The following is a 19,362-nucleotide window of genomic DNA, read 5'->3' on the forward strand; positions in this document are numbered from 1 at the left end:
CAATGAGTTTAAAAAATTTTTTTTTTTGTATCTCTAGCCAAAATTTTTAATTTGTAATCAAAACATTAATGTGGTTTAAAGTATACTGTGGTAGGGGTGGGCGTGGTTTTGCGTTGGCTGCAGAGAGAGAGTGGGGGGGGGGCGCCTCTCGGAACTCTGCGGCCACAGCTGTTGGGATTATTAATCAGCACTGATGGTTAATTGTTTGATTGATGGACAATGTGCTGATTACCTCGACAGTGAGCCTGGACGCTTAAAAGCCGGTCTACAGAGACAGAAGGGAACGGACTGGAGACGGAGGAAGAGCTGACGGACGGTCAGCAGTGAATTGTGTGTCTGTGTACCGAACAGAAAGCCGCGTGGCGGCCGTAAAAATAAAAAGACGCATTCGCGTCCAAAAAATAAACTCTCGTCTCTCTCATCTCTTAAACGAGCGGTGGCACTCAGTTTGCTACAGTGGTGGCCCGTGCGGGGGGACGGCAGGAAGAGAGAGAGAGAGAGAGAGAGAGAGAGAGAGGAGGTCAGAAATGGATCCAAACCGGAGCGAGACGGCGCAGCTCTCGTAGCGCTGGCGCGGATGCTGGAGGGGATGGCCCAAATGCAGGAGCGGCAGGCGGCCGTACACGCAGAGCAGATGGAGGCTCTGCGTGCACAAGCCTCCCTCCAGACGCAGGCGCTGCGACAGCTGGCTGCCGCCAGGGAAACAAGCTCTCGGGACCCGCCGTCCCGATCCCCTCTCCGGATCCACCTACCCAAAATGACCGCCGACGATGACATCCAGGCATTCGTGGAGAGTTTTGAGGTGGCAGCAGAGGCGTGCCAGTGGCCCCACTAGGAGTGGGTAGTACACCTCCTGCCCCTCTTAACTGGGGAAGCCCAACAGGCGGCGTATGGGCTGCCGCCCGGAGCCCGGGCAGATTACAAGACCGTGAAGAGGGCGATCCTGGACCGACTGGGCTGCAGCCCGGAGGATTACCGGCGCCGGTTCCGGACGGCGAACCTGGTGGCGGATGACCGTCCCTTCGCATACGCCCAAAGGCTAACCCACATGGCCCGGCGTTGGCTGCAACCGGAGATCTGGTCCGCCGGGGGCGTGGTGGAGCAGGTCATCCTGGAACAGTTCCTGGAAGGATTGCCGGAGGGAACGCCCAATTGGGTGCGCTGCCATCGCCCGACCAACCTAGAGGGGGCGGTCACGCTGGCGGAGGACCACCTAGCGCTATACCCCAGCTCCCAGCAGCAAGCACGGCCGGAACCGGCGCCCAGGAGGAGACCCCCTCCTCGTACTGGCCCCTCCCCTGTCCCCAGGGCTCTGCCTGGATGTGGAGGAAAACCCCTTCTTACGTTCGGTGGGTGAGCCGGTGATGCAAGAATAAAGACTAGAACTTATGATTTCTTCTAATAACCTTTTTATTCTCTTTAATCAATAATCCTTTTCATGTACGTAGGCCTACGGGAGGTCTCTAGTACCATAAAGATACACAGAGAGCTTCTTCGCATTATGTTTTTACATCCTTTTTATACAACCAGATCTCCTCCTACCCTGATGTATCTTCCCTTTAAAATAACCAATCCCAGCCTAGGTCAAACATATGTTTCATAAGTTAGTTTAACAATAACTATTATATAATCTTCCATTTTAATCAATGACAGATATTTCACTACACACACTTACAGAGAAATGTATATGCATGACTTGAATAACAAGTATTTGTCCTCATGGTTAACAATTGTTCCATCCTCCAGTTTCAAAGTACATGCACTTTACATGCATTCACTACATGCTGTAATCCAACTGAAATATTGACTCATATACACACCACCATGTTCTAACAAACTATGTTTATATCATTACTGTTGCTGTGATTACTTTGATTTTCATTCATTCATTTTAATAGAATATAATCTATACATTTACTAGATATAGCAAATCAGTTCTTTCTAGATCAGTTTCCTTTCTCTTCTCTTACAACTCAAAGGTCTTCTGCACAAGACTGTTTCCCAACAGAAGTTACTTACAAAATTCCACTAAGTAAATGTTTACAATTTTCCCTCCTGCAACTGGGGTTCAAAGATTCTCTAGGTAGTATGCATCAGTGTACAAGGAGACCACTGTCTTTCCTTAGTTACAAATAGACATAACACAGAATACCTATTGTTCTTCAGAGATCATCCCATAATCACATACATTTAAATATATTCTTGATCAGTACAATCTTTAATAAGAAGAAATGTAAAAACATTAAAAGAATGAAGAAAACCCATACTTCCACATGGAGCAGGTCATCCTGGAACAGTTCCTGGAAGGATTGCCGGAGGGAACGGCCAATTGGGTGCGCTGCCATCGCCCGACCAACCTAGAGGGGGCGGTCACCCTGGCGGAGGACCACCTAGCGCTATACCCCAGCTCCCAGCAGCAAGCACGGCCGGAACCAGCGCCCAGGAGGAGACCCCCTCCTCGTACTGGCCCCTCCCCTGTCCCCAGGGCTCTGCCCCCTCCCTTCCCTCAAACTAATCCCCCCTTTTTTCCGATTCCCTCTCCAGGTCCAGGCTCAGTGGCGGGGGGCTCCGGCTTGCAGAGGGCGCCTCAGACGCTCGAACTGGGGTGTTGGCGGTGCGGACAGCTGGGTCACCTGCGCCGCGATTGTCCACTTATGGAAGTGGGGCAGGTGGTCCGAGTGGTCGGGCCGCCCATTTCCGCTCCCGATCAGGAGGGAGCGTACTGCATCCCGGTAAGGGTGCGAGGGAGTGAACACCGGGCGCTGTTGGATTCGGGGGCTATGCAGTCCCTGATCCAGCAAAACCTGGTTCGAACCGAGGCATTGGTAAAGGCACCCTGGGTTTCCATTCGGTGTGTGCATGGAGATGTGCACAAGTATCCGGTAGTACCTGTGGAAATTTGTTACCAGGGAAAAACGCATATCGTGAAGGCTGCGGTTAGCTCCCGGCTTGCGCATCCCCTAATCTTGGGTACTGATTGGGCGGGGTTTAGGGAGATTTCTAGAAACATGCTGGGGGTGCGATCACGACCGATAGGGAAGTGTGACGTGTGTGCTGTTGACGGTGGTGACGCGGGGCCGTCCGACACGGCCGGGGCGGGGAGGGACCCAGGCGAGCCTCCGGTTGAGACTCCCCGGGGTCCTGTATTCCAACCCGCGGAGGATTTCCCACTCGAGCAGTCTCGGGACGACACCTTACGCTTTGCCTATGACCAAGTAATGCGTATTGATGGTCAGCAGGTGCGCCCCGATGCAGTACTCTCGCACCCTTATTTTTCTATTATTAGGGACAGGTTGTATCGAGTGTGTCGTGACGCTCAGACCGGTGAAGAAACGACCCAGTTGTTGGTACCCAAAAACCGCCGGGAAATGGTTTTCCAGATTATGCGACCCGGTATCCCGAAGCAGTGCCGTTGCACAATATTTCAGCTAAGAGTGTTGCACAAGCTCTGTTTCAAATTTTCTCCCGCGTCGGAATCCCGAAAGAGATTCTGACTGACCAGGGCACTTTGTTTATGTCACGTACACTAAATGAGCTATACGGATTACTGGGCGTTCGCTCTATTAGAACCAGTGTATACCATCCCCAAACAGATGGGCTTGTTGAGCGGTTTAATAGAACTCTGAAGTCCATGATTCGAAAGTTCATTCACGACGATAGCCGAAATTGGGATAAATGGTTAGTCCCTCTATTATTTGCAGTGCGGGAGGTTCCCCAGGCCTCCACGGGATTTTCTCCCTTTGAACTATTATTTGGTAGAAAACCTCGGGGAATATTGGACCTAGTTAAAGAAAGCTGTGAGGACGGTCCAAGCCCCAGCAAAAATGAGGTGCAATACGTCATGGACCTGCGAGCAAAACTCCATACACTGGGTCGGTTGTCACGGGAGAATTTGCTCGAGGCTCAGGAACGTCAGCAGAGGCACTACAATAGAGGGACGAAACTACGACAATTCTCGTAAAATAAAGTCCTGGTATTACTTCCAACCTCCAGTACAAAATTACTCGCCAAGTGGCAAGGGCCCTTCGTGGTCACACGACGAGTTGGGGAGGTTGACTATGAGGTGGAGCGTGCTGATAGAGAGGGAGCGAAACAGATCTATCACCTCAATTTATTAAAAGCATGGAAAGAGGTGGTGGCTGTTTCTCTGGTAACGGTGGATCAGGAGAGGGACAAACTGGGGCCGAAGGTAGCAAATTCAATCAATCAGACCCCACCCCTTTCAGATAGCCACCTCTCGCCAAGTCAGAGAGCAGACCTTGCCCTGTTGCAAAAACGGTTTGCGGATGTGTTTTCTCCCCTACCAGGATGCACAAACCTCATACACCACCATATCGACACCCCCCCGGAAGTAACGGTACGTTCCCGTCCCTATAGACTGCCGGAGCACAAAAAGAAATTGGTGCAGGCAGAAATAAAGGCCATGCTGGAGTTGGGTGTAATAGAGGAGTCCCACGGTGCCTGGAATAGCCCCATCGTGCTGGTAAGTAAGCCTGATGGCTCTAATCGGTTCTGTGTGGACTATAGGAAAGTGAATGCTGTGTCACATTTTGATGCCTATCCTATGCCTAGGGTCGACGAACTCTTGGATCGGCTGGGCACGGCTCGTTTTTTTTTGACACTATGTGGTAGGGTGGGCGTGGTTTTGCGTTGGCTGCAGAGAGAAACTAAAAGCGAAACTAAAAGCTAAACCAAAGAAGCTAAACCAAAGCTACGAGGCGCAGGTATACTGCTGTACACCACGGTGTATACACCAGATTTATGCCTGTCTTACCGATAACTAAAATAAATAAAAACAAAATTTCTCTGACAGTTTGGCGTAGTCGGTTTACGAAAATACCACACAATTTGGTCTCTGGCACAAATTTTCCGTTACATATGCTGAGGTCTGTACTTGTGGGAGTAGCTAAAGGGAGCGGACACAACCAGGGTAGAGGCTACAAATAGATCACGTGATTTCTCAGAAAGTCTTGGTGCTAGTTTCAGTGGCTGTGGGAGGCAGAAGTGGGGGGGGGGGGGGGTTGGGCTTCAAATAGATCACGTGATTTCTCAGAAAGTCTCGTTGCTAGTTTCAGTGGCTGTGGGAGGCACCAGTGCTTCACCTTTATCTGTGCAAAGAGCAGGATGTGTGCAAGTTTCATGCTGCACCGATCGTCTCTCTACAAAGAGCAGTTAAGCAGGATGGATTTCTTGCCCATGGCACAAGCTAAACCCTCTAATGAGATAATGTCCATGTGCTTCTTACTGAACCAAAGTGCTCAATCAAAGACACAAGGGCTAAAAGTGAAGTAGGGGAGGGTGGGGAACTAACAGTTTTTGTATTTGACTCAATTCTTAAAATATTACTGTAGGTATATTAATAATTTTTTGTTACTACAAACAACCTACACCCCTTGGCTATGATTGCACACCTCAATTAAATCTCTGGGACATACGATTCATTAGCAATATGACTGAAAGTACGGAGAGTGAGATGTTACATTTAACCCCGAGGTTGGTGTTAAGTGGTCCCACATCAGGTTTCATTGAGCTACGGTGAACATTCTTCAGAAGGAGGAGGACTGAGATTTACAGTGTTCATTGTAATTTAAAAAAAATGTTTTTTGAGGTATTAAGAGTTGAATTAAGTAAAAAAAAAAAATTTTTTTTAAATCAGTACAACCAGATGCCAGTAAATTATATCAGATGTTTTCTTTTAACAAAACCGCCAGGGGTCTGTAGAGCCTGAATGAACTGATTTAAACAGGGTTTTAAATGGAGGGTGTGAAGGCATGTGGGCGGCAGTGTTGTATAATGGGTAAGGAACTGGCCTTGTAACCTAAAGATGACAGGTTCCATTCCTGGGTAGGAACCTGCCATGGTACCCTTGAGTAAGGTGCTTAACCTGCATTGCAGTATATATCCAGCTGTATAAATGGTTGCAATATAAATGCTATGGGAAAAGTTGTGTAAGTAACTTACTGGATGGCGCTTTATCCCACAGCAAAACAATGCTCCCAAAAATACTGCTAAAGCAACAAGGGAGTTTTTCAAAGCCAAAAACTGGAAAATTCTTGATTGGCCGAGTAATTCACTCAATCTGAGGAAACTTAAGGCAACTAGTCCCTGAAACAAGCAGGAGATGAAGATGGCTGCAGTCCAGGCCTGGCACTACCCAAGAAGATACTCAAAATGTTATAGGTTGGGGATGGAAGGGGGTAATAATGCCATCTTAGGAGGTGGGTCTTCAGTCTGCATTCTAGATTATTTGGTTTATTATTTAGATGAATTCATGTTTAATGCTTTGAATGTGATTCAGGGCTGTAGCGGATATATTTTTCTAAAAGGATGTTCAAAGATTCTGTGCGAAGGAATGGTCAAAGGACCCCCCAGTATGTTCACTAATCTCATAAAACACGGTAAGACTATAAAACGTGCAAAACGTTTTAGCACACACAAAACCAGTAACACAACCAATGACTGGACATGGTATTTGTTTTGCACCTATCATGGTCGTGCTATTAGCTTTGCGCGCGCTAAATGGTTTTGCACGCGGTAAAGGTTTTAGTAAATCAGGCACTGAATGTCTTTTGTCCTCAGAGGTTGGACGCGCTTCTTTCATTTGTATATTTAACTGAAAATCTTTATGTTAAAATGTGTTCAATGCTGTGTTAATTCATGGCCAGTCCTTTACCCGTGGTACCAGATGTCCCAAAACGAAGGCTACATGCTTTAAGTTGTATTTAATGGGCTACCACCGCCAACACTGGTTTTAAGCACACAATTTGCGAGCTATGGCAGACCAGACATGATGTACAAGCCTGAGTCACAATCTGCAAGAGCACATTGTGATTTCTAAAATACCACAAAATTTGCATATTACCATCATTCGCTAGCATGTTACCATAATAGTCGATAAACTCACTAGCCGACTAACCGGACGACTAACATTCCAGAGAGTAGCGACACATTAACAAGGAGACTTGACCTGGTCAAGTCCAGATGTAATATAGATCCTGATCTGTAATATAGATGCGTGTGCTTTTTCTTTGTAAGTCTTCAGACACAGTGAACCCTATGTGGAAGTGATGAAGTGCAAAATTATAGAAGAAATCTATCTGAAATAATCAGAGGTAATGTTGATTAATAACTAGTTTACCATTACATTATGCTGTGACCCTGAGACATCCCTGCCTGCCCTCCCCTCTGTGTGATACCATTTGTTCACTTTACTGTATGAAAGGGAGTTGTGCTCTTTTCTCCAGGGAGGGCTTTACATCTGTAAGGTACAGTTTTGAGTGTTCCTCCCACTGCTGAAGACTGGTGAAGCCACAAATTTTGCAAAGTTATAATTTGCAAACAGCAACTGGAAGACCAGGCCATAGGCCTACCAGGTGGAACTGAATGTGAAAGAGGCAGTGATTAGGTACATGTATAAGAATAAATGTGGGAATGCGGTTCGATAGATTCCAGATTTCAAGGAAGCCCTAAATGCTGAGTAAGGTAACAAGTCTCGAGATTGAGTTTCTGAGATTCCTAGTCTTAAAAGGAACCTCTGAGTACCAAGCCAGATAAGAAGTTTCAGGATATGAGTTTCTAATAACGAATTTCAAGTCTCAAAGGGACCTCTGAGTACTAAGCCAGACATAGAAATATAAAAATAAAATCCCTCGCAAGGAAAACAAAGCCTGAGGGGGGATAGCTAAACCAAAGCTACGAGCCGCAGGTATACTGCTCAACACCACGGTGTATACACCAGATTTATGCCTGTCTAACCGATAACTAAGATAAATAAAAACAAATTGTGCAATGATTTTGTGTATAGTTTGAAATTATTTTTTTAAAGAGGCAGTTAACACTGATCATTAATTAAACACTTTCCACACTTAGTACTTTACATTACATTACATTACAGGCATTTAGCAGACGCTCTTATCCAGAGCGACGTACAACAAGTGCATTAGTTCAAGGTGCAGAGGTGCAAAAGAAACACACTAGAGTGAAGTAAAGATCATAGTGCCAGAAGTGACCACATAGATCAGGACTCCAACCCTACTTGACACCTACAGTTGCATGATTTATTACTTGAAAAAGCTTTGTCTGCATTTATGAATCAACATGGCTCCCGCACTTTGTGGAAACTTTTTGCAATTAATTATCAGGTTTTGCTTCAAAGAATTACACTATTTACATTACACATTACATAATGTTTCAGGAGCTGAGTGCTTAACACTTATTGATCTGGACACAGCTCCGGGCATGGGCTCGTTTTACCCTTCACAGTGCTGATGTTCGTCATCACATTGACTTTCCCATTGTTAGGAGCATCAGGCATGTGATGTGTGAGGAAGTGACATCACAGTCATGTGTTTTAGAATGCTGTGGTTGGCACAGTGGTAAGCTGTTGGTTGGCGTGTGGTAGATTTACTGAATTCTCTGTTGCAGTGGTTCATATTAAATGTGCTGGGTGGTAGATTTACTGCATTCTCTGTTTGAGGTCATTGGATCTGGTTTCTTGTAAATAGTGCTGATCTCTTCAGAATAAACTGGAGCCATTGAAAGGAGATGATGTTCCCTTTGTTTGGTTGTCTTTTTGCTTGTTTTTAAATGTGTGTTTAAGCTGGATGGGTGGGCCTGTGATGGTCTGCTGCAGGTTAGCCTGAGCTCACCTGCCTTTTCCTCCGGCCTCACCTGGACAGGAGTCACCTCTTTAGCTTCTGTGTGCTTCATCACCCTTTTCCTGTCCCCTGACTGAATGATTTATTCCCCAAGCGACAGACTGATTTTCCTGCTCCCCTCAGCAGCTCTAAGTTTGATTGGAAACACTTTCCTCCACTTTGTGAAGAGGCTGCTGGATATACAAGTATGAGTGATTATGCATTTGCTTTCTTGTTCTGAAATGTGTGAAGACAGTGGAATCTGCTGAATGTCTTGGAGCAGTATTTGGTTCCCCCTCAGTTTGTTGGAGGAACAGTGTGGTGCATCCTGGGTAAATATCTGCTTTGATCTCATTTTTGGTCACTTTTTAAATGGCTGACTCAACTACCTCCTGCTCCCATAATGTGTTGAGTCCTGGTGTAGCACACCCTGTCTCTGACTCAAAGTGGACAGACTCCAGTGACTGAGTCCTGATGTAAATCCTGGTTGATTGTAAGACTAGAAGGTTCAAGCTTTCATCTTTATGCCCCTTTCATTGATAAACATGGAAAGGTTTTTTCCCCAGTGCAGGTAATTACATTCGGCACAAGTGTGAATTGTGTATTTTTAGCTACCTGAGACAGAAGGTAAAGCCAGCAGCAATGATGTGATGTTAAATTGATTTACTGCCATCTAGTGGTAGAATGAAGATACTGCCATTGTCTTCAGGCACCTCAGTTGTTCAGGCAGTGAAGAAAATAAGGGACTGTTCATCAAGTTCAGATGAAATTAAACATTTATTTTGATTATGCCATTTGTGCAAGTAATAAGTGCTCAAACATGTGGTGAAATATATCAATTTTACTAAGTGCAAAGAAGCAAAACAAATTTTAAATCCAGCTTTCTAAAAAAGAAAAATAAACAGTCATCACGAAAGCTATAAGGGCAGCACAGTGGTGCAATCCTAGGTTCGAATCCCTGGGCCTTTCTGTGTGGAGTTTGCATGTCCTCCCACAGTCCAAAGACATGTCAGCAGGCTAACTGGAGACTCTAAATTGCCCATAGGTATGAGTGGATGGTGTGTGTGGCAACCTGTCCAGGGTGTATTCCTGCCTCTCTCCCAATGAATGCTGGGATAGGCTCCAGCAGCCCCCATGTCCCTGGATAAGCAGGTATAGATAATGGATGGATGAAAGCTATATTATTGTGTAAATAGATTATCAAGCACAGATTACCAAGGCACTTATCCATTTATGACTTCGAACAGCCAAGCAGGCAGTGATGAAGTGCTGATAATATTACCAATTATACATGAAGGTTATGTGCTTTATTAATAGAAAAGACTTATTATAAGAAGCATAGAAAAAACATAAAATGTAATTTGTATATTCATTGAAAGTATTCTTTTTGATATAGAGAATGTCACAAAATTAAACAAACTTAAAATATCGCAGGCTAGTTACCATCCCTGATTATGTATCCATGCAATGGAATAATAAAAAAGCTCAGCCATGATAACTCAGACAGTGTGTATAGATAAAAGCTGCATAGGTTATGATAGAAATCACCTTTTAGCATGTATATGGTTTTATATGTATAATGACTGGTTGATGGTATTATCTGTATCTGAGTATCAGAGACAACTCAGTGAAGGCTGCAAAAATGCAAGAATGTTCATATCAGTGATTCTCTCTCTTTCTTAACATCAGCGATGATTTAATTTAATGTTCCAATTTTGAAATGTTTTATTTTTATTGTATTTTTATTTTTAACCTATGGCCCTTTCTTTGATAGGATTCAACTTGGTTGGAGCACTTTTTGCGATTATCCATGATATGTATGAGTAGGCTATTAATTAATGCTCCACAGAAAATACATTTTCAACCAGACTAAAACAGGGGCCATACAATCCATTTAATTTAATCTCCTTCTGTTTTCATCTGGAAGGATTCCATGCTGTTGAACTTTGAGGCTCTATATGTGCTTAACTATTATGGGTTGTACCTGTGAGGAAACTATTTCATATTAATTCCAATCAGAAGATCACCCTACTGAAACATCCATTTAATCTCCTGTTTTCATCTGGAAGGATTCCTTCAAGCTTTTCATGGCTTGGTCTTGGGTTATATCTCTCCAAAAGTGGGGAATGTCAGCTGGCTTAGCATCATATTCTGTGGCAAACTTCTCGTTAAACCTGTTGAAGACATACTTCCAGTAGTCTGAGGCCTGGATGCTGGGGTCAGGCTGGATGCGCCAGTCAGGGTAAATGCTTTGATAGTCCTTGTATGGATGATATTTCCCCTCTGTTTTGCTTGATCTGAATGTTGCTTCACTAGCAACACTGCTGGAGCAGATATCACACACTAATTTAGTGGAGTCCTTATATCTGTATCTCCCGATACCCTGAGGACAGTGAATGGAAGCAAAGTGCTCTACGTGGTTCTTGCCGCCTGCTTCACATGGGGTCTTGCAGAAGGGACACTGCCTCCCACAGCCAAATACCCTGTTAAACAGCTCCTTCTGTGGCTGAAAGGGCAGTGAGGTCAGCCTGGTTAACACATCCCCACCTTTCTGAAACTCTGCAGTAAAGGACTGCTCCATTTCATCCACAAGCACCTTCAGACACCGGGAAAAGTCTTCTGGCTTGGCAGTGTTTAAGGCCAGGACCACTTCAAGGGGGTCTTTGGGAATTACGAGCTCCTGTAGGTCACTACAGATATCCTGAATGAACAGCTGAATATTTCGGTCCTCTTCACCCCTTTCTGCCACTCTTTCATTGGCCTTCGTCTCTGCATTCTTAATGGCTTCCTTTAATCTTTTTACCATCCCCTTCAGGTGCTCAATCTCAATGTTCCTGAGACCATCTCCCTCTGAGAACTGCTTAACCACCTGCTTGAATATCCAGTCCTGCACAAAGGCCTCATAATTACTTATGTAATTCACAAAGTTCTCAAAGTTATCATCTGAAAGCAGCTGCTTGAGGATTGAGAACTGGAAGAAGGATCGAGTGGTGAAATCAATGCCTTTTTGCCCTGTCAGCACTTCATCCACAAGGTCAGGGCCCAGAGATTGGGTGATGTATTCCTTAACCGCGGGTGCAAGACAGTTGATGGTGAACTCCACTGCTTTCTTCTGACACTGGTCTCTTTTGTTGAACAGGTCCTTGAAGTCAGTGCAGTACTGTTGCTTGAACTGCTCCAGACATTGACGGGGATCATTTGCTTGGATAAAATCCAAATGCATTTGATGAAACTCTCGTGCTGCATGTCCACAGATGTGGATCTTCAACTTGGCCTGAAACTCAGCACTTATTTGCAGATCCCTGTGCCTGTCCAGGTTTTCATCTACCATGCGAAGCAGGTCTGTGATGTATGTGTTATGGTAATCAGACCTTGTTCTCACTTTCTCTTCCACAAACTGCCTGCTGCGCTCAATGATGTGATCAACCATCGTTTGTGTCATTATCTTCTGCTCATTTCCAAAAATTGTGTGCCATATCTTTTTAAACACTCCTATACTATTCACTTTGAATGGCTCCATTCCACATTCAGATAATTTGACCACTTGAAAAAAATTTTCTTTCACTGAGCTACCTTCTCTCTCTAAGTTTGACCTCAGCTGATGATGGATATCTTGGACAATATCTCGTTTTTCCAGGCCACAGAACTGCAGTTCTTTCACAGTCTCTTTCCACATCTTCTCAAATTCGGCCTTCAGCTGTTCATCTGACAGATCTTTACTTTTCCTGCACTTCTCAATCAGGTCCAGCACTTTCCGCTCCATCACAGCTGTATGATTTGTCTTGATGCTCTCTAACCTGAACATACCCTTTCTAATCTCCACTGCTGCCTCAAGCTTGTTATTCACAGAGTTCTCTGTCTCTCTCCTGATGGTTTTGGCTGAGTTGATGAAGTCCATTTTGTACTTCTCTAATAAGTGAACGTGTCCATCAGACCGCTTGTAGAATTCAGCGAGGTTGTCTAAAATGAGCGTTTCCCCTTTAGTTAGTTCAAGGGAGGCCTCATATTTCAGGCTGCGCAGTAAGTCGTCCACCTTTGAGGATGGCTGAATCTGTCCTGCTATTGTGCCAAAGTTTGACACCTTTGTCTCAGCTTCCATTAACCAGGAGTGCATGCTCTTCCTGAAGGCCCACTCCCATGTGATGAACTCAGTGCAAAGCTGAGCATAAGCATCAGCCACAAGGCTGTTTCGGAAACTAAAGATGAAGTTCTCATATTTCACTGCCTCCCACAAACTCCTGGTCCATTCAAGGAACTCACTGAATGTGTGTGGTGAGCTCTTTCCAGATTTGTGTTGCTGAAACCTCTCAGTCACACTCCTCTTGAACTGATTCACAGAATCACTGTAGCCAACATTCACCGGTGCCATGGGAGGGATGCCATGCCAGAGCCCAGGGATGTACCAGTTGTTTCTCTCTGGATCGTACTCCATGACATCAGTAAATATTTTGCTGTTTCCCCTCTTTTCCATCTTAGCTGCTGCCTGGGTCATCTCATTCAGCTGCTCCAGTAGATTCTTCCTGTCCCTCATGTTCTTGTCATGGGCAGAGATGTCTGGGACATTCTGGTGCACAAACTGACAGCAGGGTTTTCTCCCAACTTCTTTCATGCGCAGGAAGGCGTGCACCACAATCTGCAGGATGTCCTTCATCTCCATGCAGTTCTCCATGGCGATGTTGATGATTGTGATGTCACTCAGCCCCACCACCAGCGTAGCCAGTTCATTATCATGCTCATAACTGTCATCCAACTGGGCGAACTCTGGTGACTTCAAACCTTCAGTGTCAATAACCATGATGTAATCACAGCCAAGCTGCTCTTTAAATTCCTCTTTCACTCTGATGAGGAGCATGAAGGCTCCTCTCGTGCACCTGCCACTACTGACGGCAAACTGGACCCCGAACATGGTGTTCAGGAGGGTGGACTTCCCAGTGCTCTGCACCCCCAGTACAGTGATCACCCGGATCTTACATTTGTCCTGTGTTAGTTGATGGAGTTCCTTCAGAACCTGAGTCACCCACTGCAGAGGAATGTTGGATGCATCTCCATCTACCAGCTCCAGAGGAAAGCCTTCCTGCAACAGCTCAGCACACAGACGTGGCAGGCGCTGAATCTGAGGGGTGGGGCCTTTGGGATGTGAGCAGGCCGACTCGTACAGCTGACCCATTTCCCGCAGGAAGTGCTCCATCCCCAAGGAGCAGCTGGAGATCTTCCTGTCCAACTGTGCAATGCGCTCCTTGTTTTCCAAGGAATTCTGACACAGTTTCTTGTACTCTGCCTGAAGGGGTGGAAGGCTTTTGCGTGACAGATTGTCCAGGTTGATCCTCATCCACTTGTGGAAATACTTGCGCTCCTCTGTGGACTCTGACATTGCTTTGATGAAACAGGACATAGACTCCGAGATGTTGTGAGCCCTCTGCTGTGCTCTGAGCTCTTGCTTCTGTTCTGCAAGCTCATTCCTGTAAACTTCTATGTTTTTCTCCCCAGAATTTTTCATCCTGCACTCTTCCCTCTCCAGTTTGGCCAGCTGTTTCCATGCAGTCCCTTGCAAGGGCAGCTCTTTCTCCTTGAAGCTTGGTATATCAGATATCCCTCCAGTGATTTCATCGGCCTTCTTCTTGCCCCTCTGACAGTCGATATATTCTTCATCAACCTGGATCCCAAACTCATGGGCAACATCAGACAACCCTTCAATACTCATTTTGACCATGTTACCCTTCAAAATTCCACTGATAGCCGAATGCAGGTTTTTGATTAATTGTGCATCGTTCATCTGTGGACCCTTTATGATGATGTTACTGGGTTTTAGTTTCAACTGAGAAACACATCTTGTGAAATCATTCTCATTGAAGCTCTTGCTCTGTGAATTGCTGATCAACATCAATTGACCTTGAAGGTGCTGTGAGACCAGAAATTTGCATTCTGACCCAAAATCATCACAGAACAAAAATATGGCAGCAGAATCGTAGCAGAGGAAAGCGTACTGAGTTTCAAAGTCCCTGAGGTCCCCACGGAGGTTAGCTATAGCCAGTGGCTCAGAGAAGATGTCAATGTTTCTCTTCCCACTGGGCAGATACCAGCTGATCTCCACCAGCCCGTTGGAAATCCTCCTTGGTCTGTCACCACACTCCATGTTTCTGTGAACAAAGGTTTCGTGGTACTGCTGAGGGTTGCTGAGAACTTGGTTCAGAATGTGAGACTTCGACAAGCTGCTGCTTCCCAGCCTCACAAAAGAGATCATGGGGAGCTCACAGAGAACAATGCTTTGCTCCACAAACCCACTCGGGTCTGCCAAAGAGTGTGGCTTGAACTTTTTCACAATATCCCTCATGGCCCAGAGCATTAAAGTACACTGCTGTGCATCACACTTAGGAAGCAGCAGAGGCACAGAGTACTGGCACATGGACATTTTCAAAGCCATCTCCTGCTGGAGAAAGCCATCCGAGCAGAGAAACACAGCAGTTATGAGGTCCAGGGGGTTGATTATGTTGCTGTGGTCCTGTGGATTGTTCAGGGTATTCAGTAAGCTGCCAAGGGTCTGGTAAGTCATGTCCTGTTTTGAGGCGCACCTCACGCTCCTAGCAGTCACATTCACCATCATCAATCTCCTCAGGAAACACCACGGCAGAGATTTCAGAGATTGGATGCTTTCATCACTTGAAGTCTCTCCATCAATCTCCAGCACCTTGCTCAGAGTCAGCTTGTTCTTCAGGTGGTGTTCCAGTCCCAAGTCACTCACCAGTTCATCCAGACTAGTTTCTGTCATTGTGGAAATAAATTGAATTGCATTACTATATTTCTGTACAGTGACACACAATCCGTTTAAAATGACTAATAATAGATGTGAATGTAATGCTTACAAAAAGGACCTGAACAATTCAGCGTATTTTTATGAGGTTTAAAATGACAAGTATAACTATTAAATATGCATCCTCAAATGAATACATGTTGTCACTGACTTGTTTGTATGCATGTTGAGCTGGTCTTGCTGCCGATGCCGTTCGGAAGGACTGCAGTGAGGTTGAAAGTATATTCCACCCCAGGTCTCAGATCAGTAAGGACAGCTGTGGTGGTGTTGGGTGCACATTTATGTGACCTGGGCTCTTCTCCCTCACAGCCGTAGGTGATGTGGATCTCATGAGAAACTCCCTCCATGCTGACCGGTCTTTCCCAGCACAGAGTAACTGACCTGCTCCGCACATCAGTGGCTTCCACCCTCCCAGGGGCACATGGCTCTATTTGAGAGAACGGAGAGGAAATTTCGAATTCACTTATACTGCAAGCATCCAATTTTGCAAAAAGTCCAGGACATTTATTAAAGGATTAATTATTTTTGTCTGTTACTTTACAATACAAAAAATCCAAAGACAACACATGGCTATACTTGTACAGGTAAATGCTGGACAAAGCTACCACTATCTATGGTAAAATTGGTAATAAATGTTCTAATAATAGAAATCATCGGACAAAGGGTTAGCTCATAACTTGAGCCATCAGTTTGTTTCCTCTTGTTTTCTCACATGGTACGTCAGTCATTCACTAGCTAGACGTCACAATGGCCTCTGTCTCAAGCCACTTCTCAAACAATGTTCCCATTTGCACCACCTCAATAATCTAAGTTTATAAACTGCCAGTCATTAAGCACAGATGATGATTGATGAAGATTGTTGCAAGCAACACTCACATTTAATTCAGTTCCATCGCTTGCTACTGTCACTCTCTGCAGAATACTGAGCACTAATTCCCATCAGCGAGCAGGACATGCAAGTCAGCTTGGACATGTTCTCTACAGTATGCAACATCTTCTGTCTCACAATTAGTGCCAAAAAGTCAGAAGTAATTTATCGGCCTGTCCCAGGTAAGGTTTACCAGAAACCTTGCATGGCAGTGAAGGGATTAACTCCCACCGCTGTAGACAGCTTCACCTATCTAGGCAGTACTTTATCCAGGTGTAGGTGAAGAAAACAACTGCAGGATTTCTAAGGCCAGCAGTGCATTTGGGAGGTTGTTAGTCAAATTCTGGGAATGAACAGACATCAGCCTCAACACAAAGCTACAAAGTAGTGTATATACATTTTGGTCACCCACTTGTGTGTACGCATGTTGAGCTGGTCTTGCTGCAGATGCCGTTTGGAAGGACTGCAGTGAGGTTGAAAGTATATTCCATCCCAGGTCTCAGATCAGTAAGGACAGCTGTGGTGGTGTTGGGTGCACATATCTGTGATCTGGGCTCTTCTCCCTCACAGCCGTAGGTGATGTGGATCTCATGAGAAACTCCCTCCATGCTGACCGGTCTTTCCCAGCACAGAGTCACTGATCTGCTCTGCACATCAGTGGCTTCCACCCCCCCAGGGGCAGATGGCTCTATTTGAGAGAACAGAGAGGGAGGTTTCAGTCAGAGCTGTAATTTCTCTTAGCTGGCAAAATCTTATTAAATTTTATAAGAAAAAGTGCAGGATATGTATGCAAAAGTTTATTAATTTACTTGAAACTCTACAATATAAAAAATCAGAAGACAACATATATTCACATGCACACCTAAAAAGTACTACAGATCCTGGCAGATTCAATCCTAGATATCTTTGTACTTCAGAATTTGGAGACTTTATAGTCCACAAGAGGAAGTTTGTTTTGTGCAAGTCAGTGTCTAAAACATCAGATATTAATTCTATATCACAATGACTGATGTGAGGGCCACAGGCTAACGGTCATTAAGCTCGTTCAGGCTTGACTTTTCTGGAATGAGCCGTATTTGAGACCTATTCCACAATGAAGGCACAGAAAGTTCATGAAGGGAGCAGTTGCATTTGAGCAAATAGTAAGAGACTAAGAGGTGAAGGATCATGTTAAAATATTGACTTACATAAAGCATTATATAAGCAAATGGATAAAATGTAATGGCTTGATAAATATAGTTCATTAAGTGCTGAATGTTTACATTCAATAGCTAATGTATGTAATAGTATGTAGTTTTACCCCATAAAATGTATCTGTTGGAATGCAAGTAAAAGGCTATGGACAGCAGCTGCAGTAATTAAGTACATTAAGGGGTTGAAGAACCTCTATTTCTGTTTAACTGGCCCCCATGGTCAGTCTTAGAATGGACTCCCTAACCTACACTTGGCTATAACTGGAAGTTTTCCATATGACGACTGAATGAATCTCATAGGCTGGACCAACAGATCTTTGACTCTGAGAACTATATAAACTCATGTATTAGACTTAATATCTTTGAAGACTGTACTTGTACCTCTTCCCAACCCGCCGTATTACTAAATTATATAAAGGAGCTCCTGACTTCGTCGTTTTTTATCTTTATCTTCAAAACAATAGGACGGAGTGTGGCGCAGTGGGTAAGGAACTGGGCTTGTAACCGAAAGGTCGCTGGTTCGATTCCCGGGTAAGGACACTGCCGTTGTACCCTTGAGCAAGGTACTTAACCTGCATTGCTTCAGTATATATATCCAGCTGTATAAATGGATACAATGTAAAAAATGCTATGTAAAAAGTTGTGTAAGTCGCTCTGGATAAGAGCGTCTGCTAAATGCCTGTAATGTAATGTAATGTAATTTATTGTTAAGAAATTCCTATAGAGGTCACAGAATATACTCTGTCATGAAATTTATTGTGAGCTTAAAAAGTAATAGTCTCTGACCCTCACCAGTTAGATCACCACAGAATATAATGGTTTTTTTCTGTGGCAATCTGGGGAATTAAATAGAATAGAAAGTATAAGGTGTTGTACAGCCAATCAGATATTGGGAATGATTACAGTGGTATCCGAAAGTCTGGTCACTACTCACTTGTGTGTATGCATGCTGAGCTGGTCTTGCTGCAGATGCCGTTTGGAAGGACTGCAGTGAGGTTGAAAGTATATTCCATCCCAGGTCTCAGATCAGTAAGGACAGCTCTGGTGGTCTTGGGTGCACATATCTGTGATCTAGGCTCTTCTCCCTCACAGCTGTAGGTGATGTGGATCTCATGAGAAACTTCCTCCATGCTGACCGGTCTATCCCAGCACAGAGCCACTGTCCTGCTCTGCACATCAGTGGCTTCCACCCTCTCAGGGGCACATGGCTCTATTTGAGAGAACAGAGAGGGAGGTTTCAGTCAGAGTTGTAATTTCTCTTAGCCGGCAAATTCTTATTATATTTCTTAAGAAAAAGTGCAGGATATTTATGCAATAGTCTATTCATTTACTTGTAACTCTACAATATAAAAAATCAGAAGACAACATATATTCACATGCACACCTAAAAAGTACTACAGATCCTGGCAGATTCAATCCTAGATATCTTTGTACTTCAGAATTTGGAGACTTTATAGTCCACAAGAGGAAGTTTGCTTTGTGCAAGTCAGTGTCTAAAACATCAGATATTAATTCTATATCACAATGACTGATGTGAGGGCCACAGGCTAACGGTCATTAAGCTCGTTCAGGCTTGACTTTTCTGGAATGAGCCGTATTTGAGACCTATTCCACAATGAAGGCACAGAAAGTTCATGAAGGGAGCAGTTGCATTTGAGCAAATAGTAAGAGACTAAGAGGTGAAGGATCATGTTAAAATTTTCACTTACATAAAGCATTATATAAGCAAAAGGATAAAATGTAATGGCTTGATAAATATAGTTCATTAAGTGCTGAATGTTTATATTCAATAGCCAATGTATGTAATAGTATGTAGTATAACCCCATAAAATGTATCTGTTGGAATGCAAGTAAAAG

General features: G+C 44.5%; 2 protein-coding genes across 2 annotated transcripts in view; both read right to left on the reverse strand.

The window, feature by feature from the left end:
- LOC135258439 (interferon-induced very large GTPase 1-like) overlaps positions 1-19,362 on the reverse strand; it is a 465,270-nt gene that overhangs the window by 286,115 nt on the left and 159,793 nt on the right. The gene's annotated exons all lie outside the window — the stretch shown is intronic.
- On the reverse strand, positions 10,329-15,431 carry LOC135258736 (up-regulator of cell proliferation-like). The gene has a single exon (XM_064342267.1). The coding sequence runs from the start codon at positions 15,400-15,402 to the stop codon at positions 10,681-10,683; it is 4,722 nt and encodes a 1,573-aa protein (XP_064198337.1). The 5' UTR covers positions 15,403-15,431; the 3' UTR covers positions 10,329-10,680.

Source organism: Anguilla rostrata, chromosome 7, assembly GCF_018555375.3.
Source record: "Anguilla rostrata isolate EN2019 chromosome 7, ASM1855537v3, whole genome shotgun sequence".
Classification (NCBI taxonomy): Eukaryota; Metazoa; Chordata; class Actinopteri; order Anguilliformes; family Anguillidae; genus Anguilla; species Anguilla rostrata.